At 46.7% G+C, this 15,051-nt stretch overlaps 1 protein-coding gene across 2 annotated transcripts in view; it reads left to right on the forward strand.

Annotated features, from left to right (window-relative positions):
- LOC146005619 (protein brambleberry-like) overlaps positions 1-11,765 on the forward strand; it is a 35,175-nt gene extending 23,410 nt beyond the window's left edge. The window contains exons 9-12 of one of the 2 annotated variants that reach the window (XM_083144968.1): positions 8,011-8,075; positions 10,343-10,524; positions 10,773-10,873; positions 11,124-11,765. In XM_083144968.1, coding sequence (XP_083001094.1) covers positions 8,011-8,075; positions 10,343-10,524; positions 10,773-10,873; positions 11,124-11,262 — 487 coding nt within the window. In that variant the 3' untranslated portion in view covers positions 11,263-11,765. The remainder of the gene's footprint in view (positions 1-8,010; positions 8,076-10,342; positions 10,525-10,772; positions 10,874-11,123) is intronic. The other variant, XM_083144969.1, reaches the window with a different exon arrangement.
- Positions 11,766-15,051: the final 3,286 nt, after the last annotated feature.

Raw genomic sequence — 15,051 nt, forward strand, 5'->3', positions numbered from 1 at the left:
TAACGAGGTAGTGTCCGTATAGCGCTGTATAATGTGCGGTATATGGGAAGCGGGGTAATCATTACTAATATAACGAGGTAGTGTCCGTATAGCGCTGTATAATGTGCGGTATATGGGAAGCGGGGTAATCATTACTAATATAACGAGGTAATGTCCGTATAGCGCTGTATAATGTGCGGTATATGGGAAGCGGGGTAATCATTACTAATATAACGAGGTGGTGTCCGTATAGCGCTGTATAATGTGCGGTATATGGGAAGCCGGGTAATCATTACTAATATAACGAGGTAGTGTCCGTATAGCGCTGTATAATGTGCGGTATATGGGAAGCGGGGTAATCATTACTAATATAACGAGGTAGTGTCCGTATAGCGCTGTATAATGTGCGGTATATGGGAAGCGGGGTAATCATTACTAATATAACGAGGTAGTATCTGTATAGCGCTGTATAATGTGCGGTATATGGGAAGCGGGGTAATCATTACTAATATAACGAGGTAGTGTCCGTATAGCGCTGTATAATGTGCGGTATATGGGAAGCGGGGTAATCATTACTGATATAACGAGGTAGTGTCCGTATAGCGCTGTATAATGTGCAGTATATGGGAAGCTGGGAGGTAGTGTCCGTATAGCGCTGTATAATGTGCGGTATATGGGAAGCTGGGTAATCATTACTGATGTAACGAGGTAGTGTCCGTATAGCGCTGTATAATGTGCGTTATATGGGGAGCGGGGTAATCATTACTGATATAACGAGGTAGTGTCCATATAGCGCTGTATAATGTGCGGTATATGGGAAGCGGGGTAATCATTACTGATGTAACGAGGTAGTGTCCGTATAGCGCTGTATAATGTGCGGTATATGGGAAGCGGGGTAATCATTACTAATATAACGAGGTAGTGTCCGTATAGCGCTGTATAATGTGCGGTATATGGGAAGCGGGGTAATCATTACTGATATAACGAGGTAGTGTCCGTATAGCGCTGTATAATGTGCGGTATATGGGAAGCGGGGTAATCATTACTAGTATAACGAGGTAGTGTCCGTATAGCGCTGTATAATGTGCGGTATATGGGAAGCGGGGTAATCATTACTAATATAACGAGGTAGTGTCCGTATAGCTCTGTATAATGTGCGGTATATGGGAAGCGGGGTAATCATTACTGATATAACGTGGTAGTGTCCGTATAGCGCTGTATAATGTGCGGTATATGGGAAGCGGGGTGATCATTACTAATATAACGAGGTAGTGTCCGTATAGCGCTGTATAATGTGCGGTATATGGGAAGCGGGGTAATCATTACTAATATAACGAGGTAGTGTCCGTATAGCGCTGTATAATGTGCGGTATATGGGAGGCGGGGTAATCATTACTGATATAACGAGGTAGTGTCCGTATAGCGCTGTATAATGTGCGGTATATGGGAAACGGGGTAATCATTACTAATATAACGAGGTAATGTCCGTATAGCGCTGTATAATGTGCGGTATATGGGAAGCGGGGTAATCATTACTAATATAACGAGGTAATGTCCGTATAGCGCTGTATAATGTGCGGTATATGGGAAGCGGGGTAATCATTACTAATATAACGAGGTACTGTCCGTATAGCGCTGTATAATGTGCGGTATATGGGAAGCTGGGTAATCATTACTAATATAACGAGGTAGTGTCCGTATAGCGCTGTATAATGTGCGGTATATGGGAAGCGGGGTAATCATTACTAATATAACGAGGTAGTGTCCGTATAGCGCTGTATAATGTGCGGTATATGGGAAGCGGGGTAATCATTACTGATATAACGAGGTAGTGTCCGTATAGCGCTGTATAATGTGCGGTATATGGGAAGCGGGGTAATCATTACTAATATAACGAGGTAGTGTCCGTATAGCGCTGTATAATGTGCGGTATATGGGAAGCGGGGTAATCATTACTGATATAACGAGGTAGTGTCCGTATAGCGCTGTATAATGTGCGGTATATGGGAAGCGGGGTAATCATTACTAATATAACGAGGTAGTGTCCGTATAGCGCTGTATAATGTGCGGTATATGGGAAGCGGGGTAATCATTACTAATATAACGAGGTAATGTCCGTATAGCGCTGTATAATGTGCGGTATATGGGAAGCGGGGTAATCATTACTAATATAACGAGGTGGTGTCCGTATAGCGCTGTATAATGTGCGGTATATGGGAAGCCGGGTAATCATTACTAATATAACGAGGTAGTGTCCGTATAGCGCTGTATAATGTGCGGTATATGGGAAGCGGGGTAATCATTACTAATATAACGAGGTAGTGTCCGTATAGCGCTGTATAATGTGCGGTATATGGGAAGCGGGGTAATCATTACTAATATAACGAGGTAGTATCTGTATAGCGCTGTATAATGTGCGGTATATGGGAAGCGGGGTAATCATTACTAATATAACGAGGTAGTGTCCGTATAGCGCTGTATAATGTGCGGTATATGGGAAGCGGGGTAATCATTACTGATATAACGAGGTAGTGTCCGTATAGCGCTGTATAATGTGCAGTATATGGGAAGCTGGGAGGTAGTGTCCGTATAGCGCTGTATAATGTGCGGTATATGGGAAGCTGGGTAATCATTACTGATGTAACGAGGTAGTGTCCGTATAGCGCTGTATAATGTGCGTTATATGGGGAGCGGGGTAATCATTACTGATATAACGAGGTAGTGTCCGTATAGCGCTGTATAATGTGCGGTATATGGGAAGCGGGGTAATCATTACTGATGTAACGAGGTAGTGTCCGTATAGCGCTGTATAATGTGCGGTATATGGGAAGCGGGGTAATCATTACTAATATAACGAGGTAGTGTCCGTATAGCGCTGTATAATGTGCGGTATATGGGAAGCGGGGTAATCATTACTGATATAACGAGGTAGTGTCCGTATAGCGCTGTATAATGTGCGGTATATGGGAAGCGGGGTAATCATTACTAGTATAACGAGGTAGTGTCCGTATAGCGCTGTATAATGTGCGGTATATGGGAAGCGGGGTAATCATTACTAATATAACGAGGTAGTGTCCGTATAGCTCTGTATAATGTGCGGTATATGGGAAGCGGGGTAATCATTACTAATATAACGAGGTAGTGTCCGTATAGCGCTGTATAATGTGCGGTATATGGGAAGCGGGGTAATCATTACTAATATAACGAGGTAGTGTCCGTATAGCGCTGTATAATGTGCGGTATATGGGAGGCGGGGTAATCATTACTGATATAACGAGGTAGTGTCCGTATAGCGCTGTATAATGTGCGGTATATGGGAAGCGGGGTAATCATTACTGATATAACGAGGTAGTGTCCGTATAGCGCTGTATAATGTGCGGCATATGGGAAGCGGGGTAATCATTACTGATATAACGAGGTAGTGTCCGTATAGAGCTGTATAATGTGCGGTATATGGGAAGCGGGGTAATCATTACTAATATAACGAGGTGGTGTCCGTATAGTGCTGTATAATGTGCGGTATATGGGAGGCGGGGTAATCATTACTAGTATAACGAGGTAGTGTCCGTATAGCGCGGTATATGGGAAGCTGGGTAATCATTACTAATATAACGAGGTAGTGTCCGTATAGCTCTGTATAATGTGCGGTATATGGGAAGCGGGGTAATCATTACTAGTATAACGAGGTAGTGTCCGTATAGCGCTGTATAATGTGCGGTATATGGGAAGCGGGGTAATCATTACTAGTATAACGAGGTAGTGTCCGTATAGCGCTGTATAATGTGCAGTATATGGGAAGCTGGGTAATCATTACTAATATAACGAGGTAATGTCCGTATAGCGCTGTATAATGTGCGGTATATGGGAAGCCGGGTAATCATTACTGATATAACGGGGTAGTGTCCGTATACTGCGGTATATGGGAAGCGGGGTAATCATTACTAATATAACGAGGTAGTGTCCGTATAGCGCTGTATAATGTGCGGTATATGGGAAGCTGGGTAATCATTACTAGTATAACGAGGTAGTATCTGTATAGCGCTGTATAATGTGCGGTATATGGGAAGCGGGGTAATCATTACTAATATAACGAGGTAGTGTCCGTATAGCGCTGTATAATGTGCGGTATATGGGAAGCGGGGTAATCATTACTAATATAACGAGGTAGTATCTGTATAGCGCTGTATAATGTGCGGTATATGGGAAGCTGGGTGATCATTACTAATATAACGAGGTAGTGTCCGTATAGCGCTGTATAATGTGCGGTATATGGGAAGCGGGGTAATCATTACTAATATAACGAGGTAGTGTCCGTATAGCGCTGTATAATGTGCGGTATATGGGAAGCGGGGTAATCATTACTAATATAACGAGGTAGTATCTGTATAGAGCTGTATGATGTGCGGTATATGGGAAGCGGGGTAATCATTACTAATATAACGAGGTAGTATCTGTATAGCGCTGTATAATGTGCGGTATATGGGAAGCGGGGTAATCATTACTAATATAACGAGGTAGTGTCCGTATAGCGCTGTATAATGTGCGGTATATGGGAAGCGGGGTAATCATTACTAATATAACGAGGTAGTGTCCGTATAGCGCTGTATAATGTGCGGTATATGGGAAGCTGGGTAATCATTACTAATATAATGAGGTAGTATCTGTATAGTGCTGTATAATGTGCGGTATATGGGAAGCGGGGTAATCATTACTAGTATAACGAGGTAGTGTCCGTATAGCGCTGTATAATGTGCGGTATATGGGAAGCTGGGTAATCATTACTAATATAACGAGGTAGTGTCCGTATAGCGCTGTATAATGTGCGGTATATGGGAAGCGGGGTGATCATTACTAATATAACGAGGTAGTGTCCGTATAGCGCGGTATATGGGAAGCGGGGTAATCATTACTAATATAACGAGGTAGTGTCCGTATAGCGCTGTATAATGTGCGGTATATGGGAAGCGGGGTAATCATTACTAATATAACGAGGTAGTGTCCGTATAGCGCTGTATAATGTGCGGTATATGGGAGGCGGGGTAATCATTACTGATATAACGAGGTAGTGTCCGTATAGCGCTGTATAATGTGCGGTATATGGGAAGCTGGTTAATCATTACTAATATAACGAGGTAGTGTCCGTATAGCGCTGTATAATGTGCGGTATATGGGAAGCGAGGTAATCATTACTAATATAACGAGGTAGTGTCCGTATAGCGCTGTATAATGTGAGGTATACGGGAAGCGAGGTAATCATTACTAATATAACGAGGTAGTGTCCGTATAGCGCTGTATAATGTGCGGTATATGGGAAGCGGGGTAATCATTACTAATATAACGAGGTAGTGTCCGTATAGCGCTGTATAATGTGCGGTATATGGGAAGCGGGGTAATCATTACTAATATAACGAGGTAGTGTCCGTATAGCGCTGTATAATGTGCGGTATATGGGAAGCGGGGTAATCATTACTAATATAACGAGGTAGTGTCCGTATAGCGCTGTATAATGTGCGGTATATGGGAAGCGGGGTAATCATTACTAATATAACGAGGTAATGTCCGTATAGCGTTGTATAATGTGTGGTATATGGGAAGCGGGGTGATCATTACTAGTATAACGAGGTAGTGTCCGTATAGCGTTGTATAATGTGTGGTATATGGGAAGCTGGGTAATCATTACTAATATAACGAGGTAGTGTCCGTATAGCGCTGTATAATGTGCGGTATATGGGAAGCGGGGTAATCATTACTAATATAACGAGGTAGTGTCTGTATAGCGCTGTATAATGTGCGGTATATGCGAAGCGGGGTAATCATTACTAGTATAACGAGGTAGTGTCCGTATAGTGCTGTATAATGTGCGGTATATGGGAAGCGGGGTAATCATTACTAGTATAACGAGGTAGTGTCCGTATAGTGCTGTATAATGTGCGGTATATGGGAAGCGGGGTAATCATTACTAGTATAACGAGGTAGTGTCCGTATAGTGCTGTATAATGTGCGGTATATGGGAAGCGGGGTAATCATTACTAGTATAACGAGGTAGTGTCCGTATAGTGCTGTATAATGTGCGGTATATGGGAAGCGGGGTAATCATTACTAGTATAACGAGGTAGTGTCCGTATAGTGCTGTATAATGTGCGGTATATGGGAAGCGGGGTAATCATTACTAGTATAACGAGGTAGTGTCCGTATAGTGCTGTATAATGTGCGGTATATGGGAAGCGGGGTAATCATTACTAGTATAACGAGGTAGTGTCCGTATAGTGCTGTATAATGTGCGGTATATGGGAAGCTGGGTGATCATTACTAATATAACGAGGTAGTGTCCGCATAGCGCTGTATATTGTGCGGCATATGGGAAGCGGGGTAATCATTACTAGTATAACGAGGTAGTGTCCGTATAGCGCTGTATAATGTGCGGTATATGGGAAGCGGGGTAATCATTACTGATATAACGGGGTAGTGTCCGTATAGCGCTGTATAATGTGCGGTATATGGGAAGCGGGGTAATCATTAGTAATATAACGAGGTAGTGTCCGTATAGCGCTGTATAATGTGCAGTATATGGGAAGCTGGTTAATCATTACTAATATAACGAGGTAGTGTCCATATAGCGATGTATAATGTGCGGTATATGGGAAGCGGGGTAATCATTACTAATATAACGAGGTAGTGTCCGTATAGCGCTGTATAATGTGCGGTATATGGGAAGCGGGGTAATCATTACTGATATAACGAGGTAGTGTCCGTATAGCGCTGTATAATGTGCGGTATATGGGAAGCGGGGTAATCATTACTAGTATAACGAGGTAGTGTCCGTATAGCGCTGTATAATGTGCGGTATATGGGAAGCGGGATAATCATTACTAGTATAACGAGGTAGTGTCCGTATAGCGCTGTATAATGTGCGGTATATGGGAAGCTGGGTAATCATTACTGATATAACGAGGTAGTGTCCGTATAGCGCTGTATAATGTGCGGTATATGGGAAGCGGGGTAATCATTACTGATATAACGAGGTAGTGTCCGTATAGCGCTGTATAATGTGCGGTATATGGGAAGCGAGGTAATCATTGCTAATATAACGAGGTAGTGTCCGTATAGCGCTGTATAATGTGCGGTATATGGGAAGCGGGGTAATCATTACTAATATTAACGAGGTAATGTCCGTATAGCGCTGTATAATGTGCGGTATATGGGAAGCGGGGTAATCATTACTTATATAACGAGATAGTGTCCGTATAGCGCTGTATAATGTGAGGTATATGGGAAGCGGGGTAATCATTACTGATATAACGAGGTAGTGTCCGTATAGAGCTGTATAATGTGCGGTATATGGGAAGCGGGGTAATCATTACTAATATAACGAGGTAGTATCTGTATAGCGCTGTATCATGTGCGGTATATGGGAAGCGGGGTAATCATTACTGATATAACGAGGTAGTGTCCGTATAGCGCTGTATAATGTGCGGTATATGGGAAGCGAGGTAATCATTACTAATATAACGAGGTAGTGTCCGTATAGCGCTGTATAATGTGCGGTATATGGGAAGCGGGGTAATCATTACTGATATAACGAGGTAGTGTCCGTATAGCGCTGTATAATGTGCGGTATATGGGAAGCGGGGTGATCATTACTAATATAACGAGGTAGTGTCCGTATAGCGCTGTATAATGTGCGGTATATGGGAAGCGGGGTAATTATTACTAATATAACGAGGTAGTGTCCGTATAGCGCTGTATAATGTGCGGTATATGGGAATCGGGGGAATGTTGAGTATCACAGAGGAGACTTCTGCGTTTACATTCTCATTAGGGTGATAAGACGCGATCTCCGCAGGATGGGGGGATGGAAAGTCTAATGTATAATAATGGAATGATTCTGGGAGGGGAGGGTGGGGTTGTGCCCCACAATGTGCATTGGGAGAATGGGGTCATTGTCTGTAGAGATTTACAGGGTCCGCAAACCACGGCTGGGCTGAAGCCATGTTTTCTGATGCCAGTCACGTTCTTTTTATATGTTGTCAGGATGGGGGAGGAGACTCTGCTGGAGGAGGAGCTTCGGAAGCTGGCGGATGATGCTTATACGGATGGTGAGAAGTTCTGGATCATTGTTACGGTTTCATTCTGTGCAAGTGTTTTATTTATAAGGTGTCACCGTCTATACCAGGGGTGACCAAACCTGTCCTCAAGATCTACCAACGGTGGATCTATAGCCGGAATGAATGCAGCAGGTTTTAAATGTGACAGTTAGTAATGACTACAGCTGTGCACCAGCTAGGTAACCTGGAAAACGTGGACTGTTGGTAGATCTCGAGGACCGGTTTGGCCACCCCTGGTATAGACGGTCGCTGAGTAGGACAAAGCTGTGACTGAGGTGTGATAGGAGTGCTGGGGGAACAGGAGGGAAGAGGGCCCTGCTCCAGGGTTACAGCCTAGAGCAGTGGTAGCCAACCCTAGCCCTCGAGAGCTACCAACAGTTCACATTTTCCAGACAACCTAGCTGCTGCACTCATTAATCACTGACACATTTTAAAAGATCCACAGATGGAGCTAATTAGCTCACTTGTGATTCTGTGAGGAGACCTGGAAAACATGCACTGTTGGTAGCTCTCGAGGACTAGGGTTGGCTACCCCAGGTCTAGAGGTAGGGGGTGACAAATGATGCGAGGTGCAGGTAAGGCAGGGGGTGAGCATGGCAGGGATGGCCAGGGCATAAAGCGACATGTAGAGAGCGGCCTTGGTACCAGGCAATACTGGAGGGTACTCTGAACAGATGGGTGTCACTGCCTGTTAGAAGCATTGTGAGGTCAGTGAGTCTAATGCAGTGATGGAGCTCATTCCAGTGATGGCGGCAGCGCTGGCATTAATATCAATTGAAGCTAAATGAGGTTAGGGTGCGTAGCTGTGTGGTAGGTTTTATAGGTTGGGTTCTGCCCCACTGGTTGCTGCCCTGTGCTGGTACTGGGCTCTGGGATTATAGGTTGGTCGCTGCCCTGTGCTGGCTCTGGGATCACAGGTCGGCTTCTGCCCCACCGGTCGCTGCCCTGGGCTGGTTCTAGGCTCTGGGATTATAGGTTGTCTTCTGCCCTGCGCTGGTTATGGCCTCTGGGATTATAGGTTGGCTTCTGCCCCACAGGTCGCTGCTCTGGGATTATAGGTTTCCTTCTGCCCCACAGGCCGCTGCCCTGCGCTGGTTCTGGGCTCTGGGATTATAGGTTGGCTTCTGCCCCACAGGTCGCTGCCTTGCGCTGGTTCTGGGCTTTGGGATTATAGGTTTCCTTCTGCCCCACAGGCCGCTGCCCTGCGCTGGTTCTGGGATTATAGGTTGGCTTCTGCCCCACAGGTCGCTGTCCTGCGCTGGTTCTAGGCTCTGGGATTATAGGTTGGCTTCTGCCCCACAGGTCGCTGCCCTGCGCTGGTTCTGGGCTCTGGGATTATAGGTTGGCTTCTGCCCCACAGGTCGCTGCCCTGCGCTGGTTCTGGGATTATAGGTTGGCTTCTGTCCCACAGATCACTGCCCTGTGCTGGCTCTGAAATTATAGGTTGGCTTCTGCCCCACGGGTCGCTGCCCTGCGCTGGTTCTGGGCTCTGGGATTATAGATTGGCTTCTGCCCCACAGATCGCTGCCCTGCGCTGGTTCTGGGATAATAGATTGGCTTCTGTCCTGCGCTGGTTCTAGGCTCTGGGATTATAGGTTGGTCACTGTCCTGCGCTGGTTCTAGGCTCTGGGGTTATATGTTGGTCACTGCCCTGCGCTAGTTCTAGGTTCAGGGATTATAGGTTGGTTTCTGCTCCACAGGTCGCTGCCCTGCGCTGGTTCTGGGCTCTGGGATTATATGTTGGCAGCTGCCCTGCGCTGGTTCTGGGCTCTGGGATTATAGATTGGTTTCTACCCCACAGGTCGCTGCCCTGCGCTGGCTCTGGGATTATAGGTTGCCTTCTGCCCCACAGGCCGCTGCCCTGCGCTGGTTCTGGGCTCTGGGATTATAGGTTGGCTTCTGCCCCACAGGTCGCTGCTCTGGTTCTGGGATTATAGGTTGCCTTCTGCCCCACAGGCCGCTGCCCTGCGCTGGTTCTGGGATTATAGGTTGCCTTCTGCCCCACAGGTCGCTGTCATGCGCTGGTTCTGGGCTATGGGATTATAGGTTGTCTTCTGCCCCACAGGTCGCTGCCCTGCGCTGGTTCTAGGCTCTGTGATTATAGATTGTCTTCTGCCCCACAGGTCGCTGCCCTGCGCTGGTTCTAGGCTCTGGGATTATAGGTTGGGTTCTGCCCCACAGGTTGCTGCCCTGCGCTGGTTCTGGGCTTTGGGGTTATAGGTTGTACATATTATTGGCCTCCATGTCTCACCTTGCAGATGATTCTATGTTGGGACCCAAATCTCTGCTTAAGGATACGTCTGTGATGGCGTCACCCGCACCTCCGGACTGGAAGATGGCGCATTGTCTTAGGACCCCCAGTCAGTCCACACCGGCCATGAAACTGCGCCGACTCAGCATCAGCAAAGCAGTCCAAGGACACAACAGTCCCTTAAAGCCGGTAAGTGCCAGGATTATCCGCACCTTGTGCCGTGTGTGCCTGGCCCTGCAGGTTGCTGGCACAGGTCTGTATCCTCCAGTACAATAGCATGGCATCTGCCAGAACACCCCCACATGCTGGGGCAATCCCAGGGTAGGTGAGAGCAAGTTATCTTCTGTTTATAATGTTTGTTTTCTCCCCGGCCCTCCAGTTATAGCTTTATGTATCCTTGAGTGACATTGCTAAGTGCAGTAATACTTGTGTGCCAGCAGGTGGGGCCAAATGTTTCCAGGCGGCACTTGGGCGCAGCGTTTGATGCTCTGTCCGACTCTGTCCATTACAGCCCGAACAATTCCATGTCCAGTAACCTGTGAGTAGAACTGTTCAGTCTCCTCCGGCCTAATACTGGCGATCCAAACAATGGCCCTCCAGCTGTTGTGAAACCATAAGTCCCATCATGCCTTGCCACAGCTTCGCTATTAGGGAATGGTAAAACTATGGCAAGGCATGCTGGGATGTGTAGTGTCACAACAGCTGGAGGGCCATAGTTTGGACGTCTCGCTTTATTTCCATCACGATGTTCGGTTATCTTCTAAATGTCTTCTGCCTTCTCCATAAAGCTCCGTCTCTTCAGTGTCCCCTCGGCAGTTCTGCCAGGCAATAACCAGAGCCGGCCTACCGTGCCGGAACAAGGCCAGCGGGCGCCAGGAGTTCTGCCGGGTACATGCATCTGGGGAGTCGTCTTACACCGCGTCCTGAGTCTGCAGCGCCAAACTGGGTCCTGCTACGTAGAGACAATCTGGTATCCAGTTGCAGATGACGCAGTTACTCTGTACCAAACTTTCTGTAACAAATGCCGCTGTATTCTATGTGTATTCCCCATGTCCGTCTGTGCCTGGGAAAGACGCAACGGCCTGTACTAGAGGAGGAGGAATTGCTTCTGGATGTCCCAAGTGTACTGCACCATCCCCAGGCCACGGACGGGTATTCTGAATGGATGACACTGGGTATATAAACGTCGTGTCCCACCCATACAATAGGAAGTATATAGATACATTGGGAGGAATTATTACTTGTGTGTTTCCCTCACTTTATCCCGATATATGAAACTGCAGGACAACGGCGCCCCCTGGCTGTGGGGTCATTTTAATAGTGAATATTTTAATTATTGAATTGTATGATTTTACCTATTGTGATACTTGGTAGAAATGTTACAGGTCTTTTTGTAATAAACCAGAAAATAAATCCCAGTTTTGCACTTATTAATGATCCGTAATTGGCCCGTAGGGAAGGGACACCCTCCCCCCAAAATGTACAGATGAGTTTGCTACAAATACCACCCCACAGTAATAGTATCGGTTTGGGTTACACTTTTGGTAGCCTTTCATATGAAGTGTTAGTGTCTATCTACATACTCACTACTGCTATATGGACTGTCAGCGTACGGTGTGTAGCCAACACAAGTGCCCCCAGTAGTGAACAGATATGGTATTGGGGTGCCCCTTTCTGGCATGTGCTGGCTGAGCATTGTAGTCGCCAATCTCCCTTCCCCCATATACCGGAGCGCTGTAGTGTATGGAGACCTGGTGCCCATTGGTCATGCCGACCTGGTGTACATGGAACCAGCATGGTGACATACTGTGCCCAATCTTGCTGGAAGTAAACTTCTGAACTCCCCCCTAACAGTCCAGGTGTTAAGGATGTCCATGCTTGAGCGCAGGTGTTAAATCAAAATGACTGACTTAGGCATTGGTTCTGCCACCTGTGCTCATACTTGGATATCTGTAAAACATGTACTGGCATCTTCTGCGTTACACAGCCCTATGTCTAGTTTTTCCATTAAACGGAGTGAACACCAGCAGCTTCTGCTGATAAAAATATGCAGTGTCCATATTCAGTGTGACTGCCACGGTATCTGCATAAGCAATGGCATGTGGGTGTGTTCATGTACCCCTATCAGATCGCAATGCCGGGTCTCTTAACTTCACATTAGGAGACGCTCCTTATACAGAGGGTAACCCGGGTTTAACACTTCTTATAACCCAGGTTGAATTGCCAGGTTTGTTGACCCAGGTTATAAGCTTGAGTGTTTTCAAACTGCACCTTATCTGACACATCCGCAACCTGGCAATTGCTGGGTCTGATGTGTAGTGAGAAAGGGGTAATGGAGAACACTGTAACGTGACCTTTCACCTGCAAGTATGGCAGCAGTCAGACACTATGGCATATATTCAATGCTGTGGGCGAGTGGTGACTGCGAGCAGGACTTTTTGCTCGCAGTCACCGCTCACCCTGTCAGTATTCAACTGACCCCCCTCATTCGCAAATTCCCCCTCGCTCCGTTTTTTGAGCGAGGGGGAATTTGCGAATGTGCCTCCAAAAACTGCGAGAATCGAGGCTAATTACAGCGAGTTTGCTGCACTAGCCTCGGCTCTCGCAGTTTAGGGGAATCCTCGCCGTTCTGTGACTGCGAGGATTCCCCCGGAACGTTGCATAGTGCGAGCGGCCGGCGTGGGGTTAAATTGCGAGGATCACTGGTTTTCTGTGATCCTCGCAGTTTAACCCCCTCGCCGGCCGCTCGCACCGGCATTGAATACCTGCCTAAGTGTAGGCATGCTGTATAATTGTAGGCATGCTGTATATCATATCAGTCAGCAGAAGCTGCTTGTGTCACATTTTGCAACTAAGACTGTAAAATGGAAAACTAGATTAGAAGGACTGTTTAATGAGGAAGGCGGATATTTACCTGAAAGTTGCTACATGTACCCTGTGCTACAGAATTTCATGGAGCTAATGTGCCTCCTGTACCCTCCATTCCTTGTCCCTAGTGGAATCTAGTGTGGTGGTCTGCTGCCTGGGCCCGTCCACTAGGAGCTGATCACATGGTCTACAGTCATCATGCAGACATACAAACTGAACTTCCACTATATTGTATATCTCCATTTCAGTGCTTGGTCTGAACAACTGATCCTCTTGCCCCATATCTACATCCCTTTATGCATTTATATATAGTAACCCGTAAGTGCGGCAGTTATACGGATGGTGTAATGGTTACATTACTGCCTCACAGCCCTGAGGTCATGGGTTCTATCCCCACCATGTGTTATATATACGGGGCAGTACGGACGGTGTAATGGTTACATTACTGCCTCACAGCGCTGAGGTCATGGGTTCTATCCCCACCATGTGTTATATATATGGGGCAGTACGGACGGTGTAATGGTTAGCATTACTGCCTCACAGCGCTGAGGTCATGGGTTCTATTCCCACCATGTGTTATATATATGGGGCAGTACGGACGGTGTAATGGTTAGCATTACTGCCTCACAGCGCTGAGGTCATGGGTTCTATACCCACCATGTGTTATATATACAGGGCAGTACGGATGGTGTAATGGTTACATTACTGCCTCACAGCCCTGAGGTCATGGGTTCTATTCCCACCATGTGTTATATATACGGGGCAGTACGGATGGTGTAATGGTTACATTACTGCCTCACAGCGCTGAGGTCATGGGTTCTATCCCCACCATGTGTTATATATATGGGGCAGTACGGACGGTGTAATGGTTAGCATTACTGCCTCACAGCGCTGAGGTCATGGGTTCTATTCCCACCATGTGTTATATATACGGGGCAGTACGGATGGTGTAATGGTTACATTACTGCCTCACAGCGCTGAGGTCATGGGTTCTATCCCCACCATGTGTTATATATATGGGGCAGTACGGACGGTGTAATGGTTAGCATTACTGCCTCACAGCGCTGAGGTCATGGGTTCTATCCCCACCATGTGTTATATATACGGGGCAGTACGGACGGTGTAATGGTTACATTACTGCCTCACAGCGCTGAGGTCATGGGTTCTATCCCCACCATGTGTTATATATATGGGGCAGTACGGACGGTGTAATGGTTAGCATTACTGCCTCACAGCGCTGAGGTCATGGGTTCTATTCCCACCATGTGTTATATATATGGGGCAGTACGGACGGTGTAATGGTTAGCATTACTGCCTCACAGCGCTGAGGTCATGGGTTCTATACCCACCATGTGTTATATATACAGGGCAGTACGGATGGTGTAATGGTTACATTACTGCCTCACAGCCCTGAGGTCATGGGTTCTATTCCCACCATGTGTTATATATACGGGGCAGTACGGATGGTGTAATGGTTACATTACTGCCTCACAGCGCTGAGGTCATGGGTTCTATCCCCACCATGTGTTATATATATGGGGCAGTACGGACGGTGTAATGGTTAGCATTACTGCCTCACAGCGCTGAGGTCATGGGTTCTATTCCCACCATGTGTTATATATATGGGGCAGTACGGACGGTGTAATGGTTAGCATTACTGCCTCACAGCGCTGAGGTCATGGGTTCTATTCCCACCATGTGTTATATATATGGGGCAGTACGGACGGTGTAATGGTTAGCATTACTGCCTCACAGCGCTGAGGTCATGGGTTCTATACCCACCATGTGTTATATATACAGGGCAGTACGGATGGTGTAATGGTTACATTACCGCCTCACAGCACTGAG

The sequence above is a fragment of the Crinia signifera genome, chromosome 5 (genome assembly GCF_055691185.1).
Source record: "Crinia signifera chromosome 5, ASM5569118v1, whole genome shotgun sequence".
NCBI lineage: Eukaryota > Metazoa > Chordata > Amphibia > Anura > Myobatrachidae > Crinia > Crinia signifera.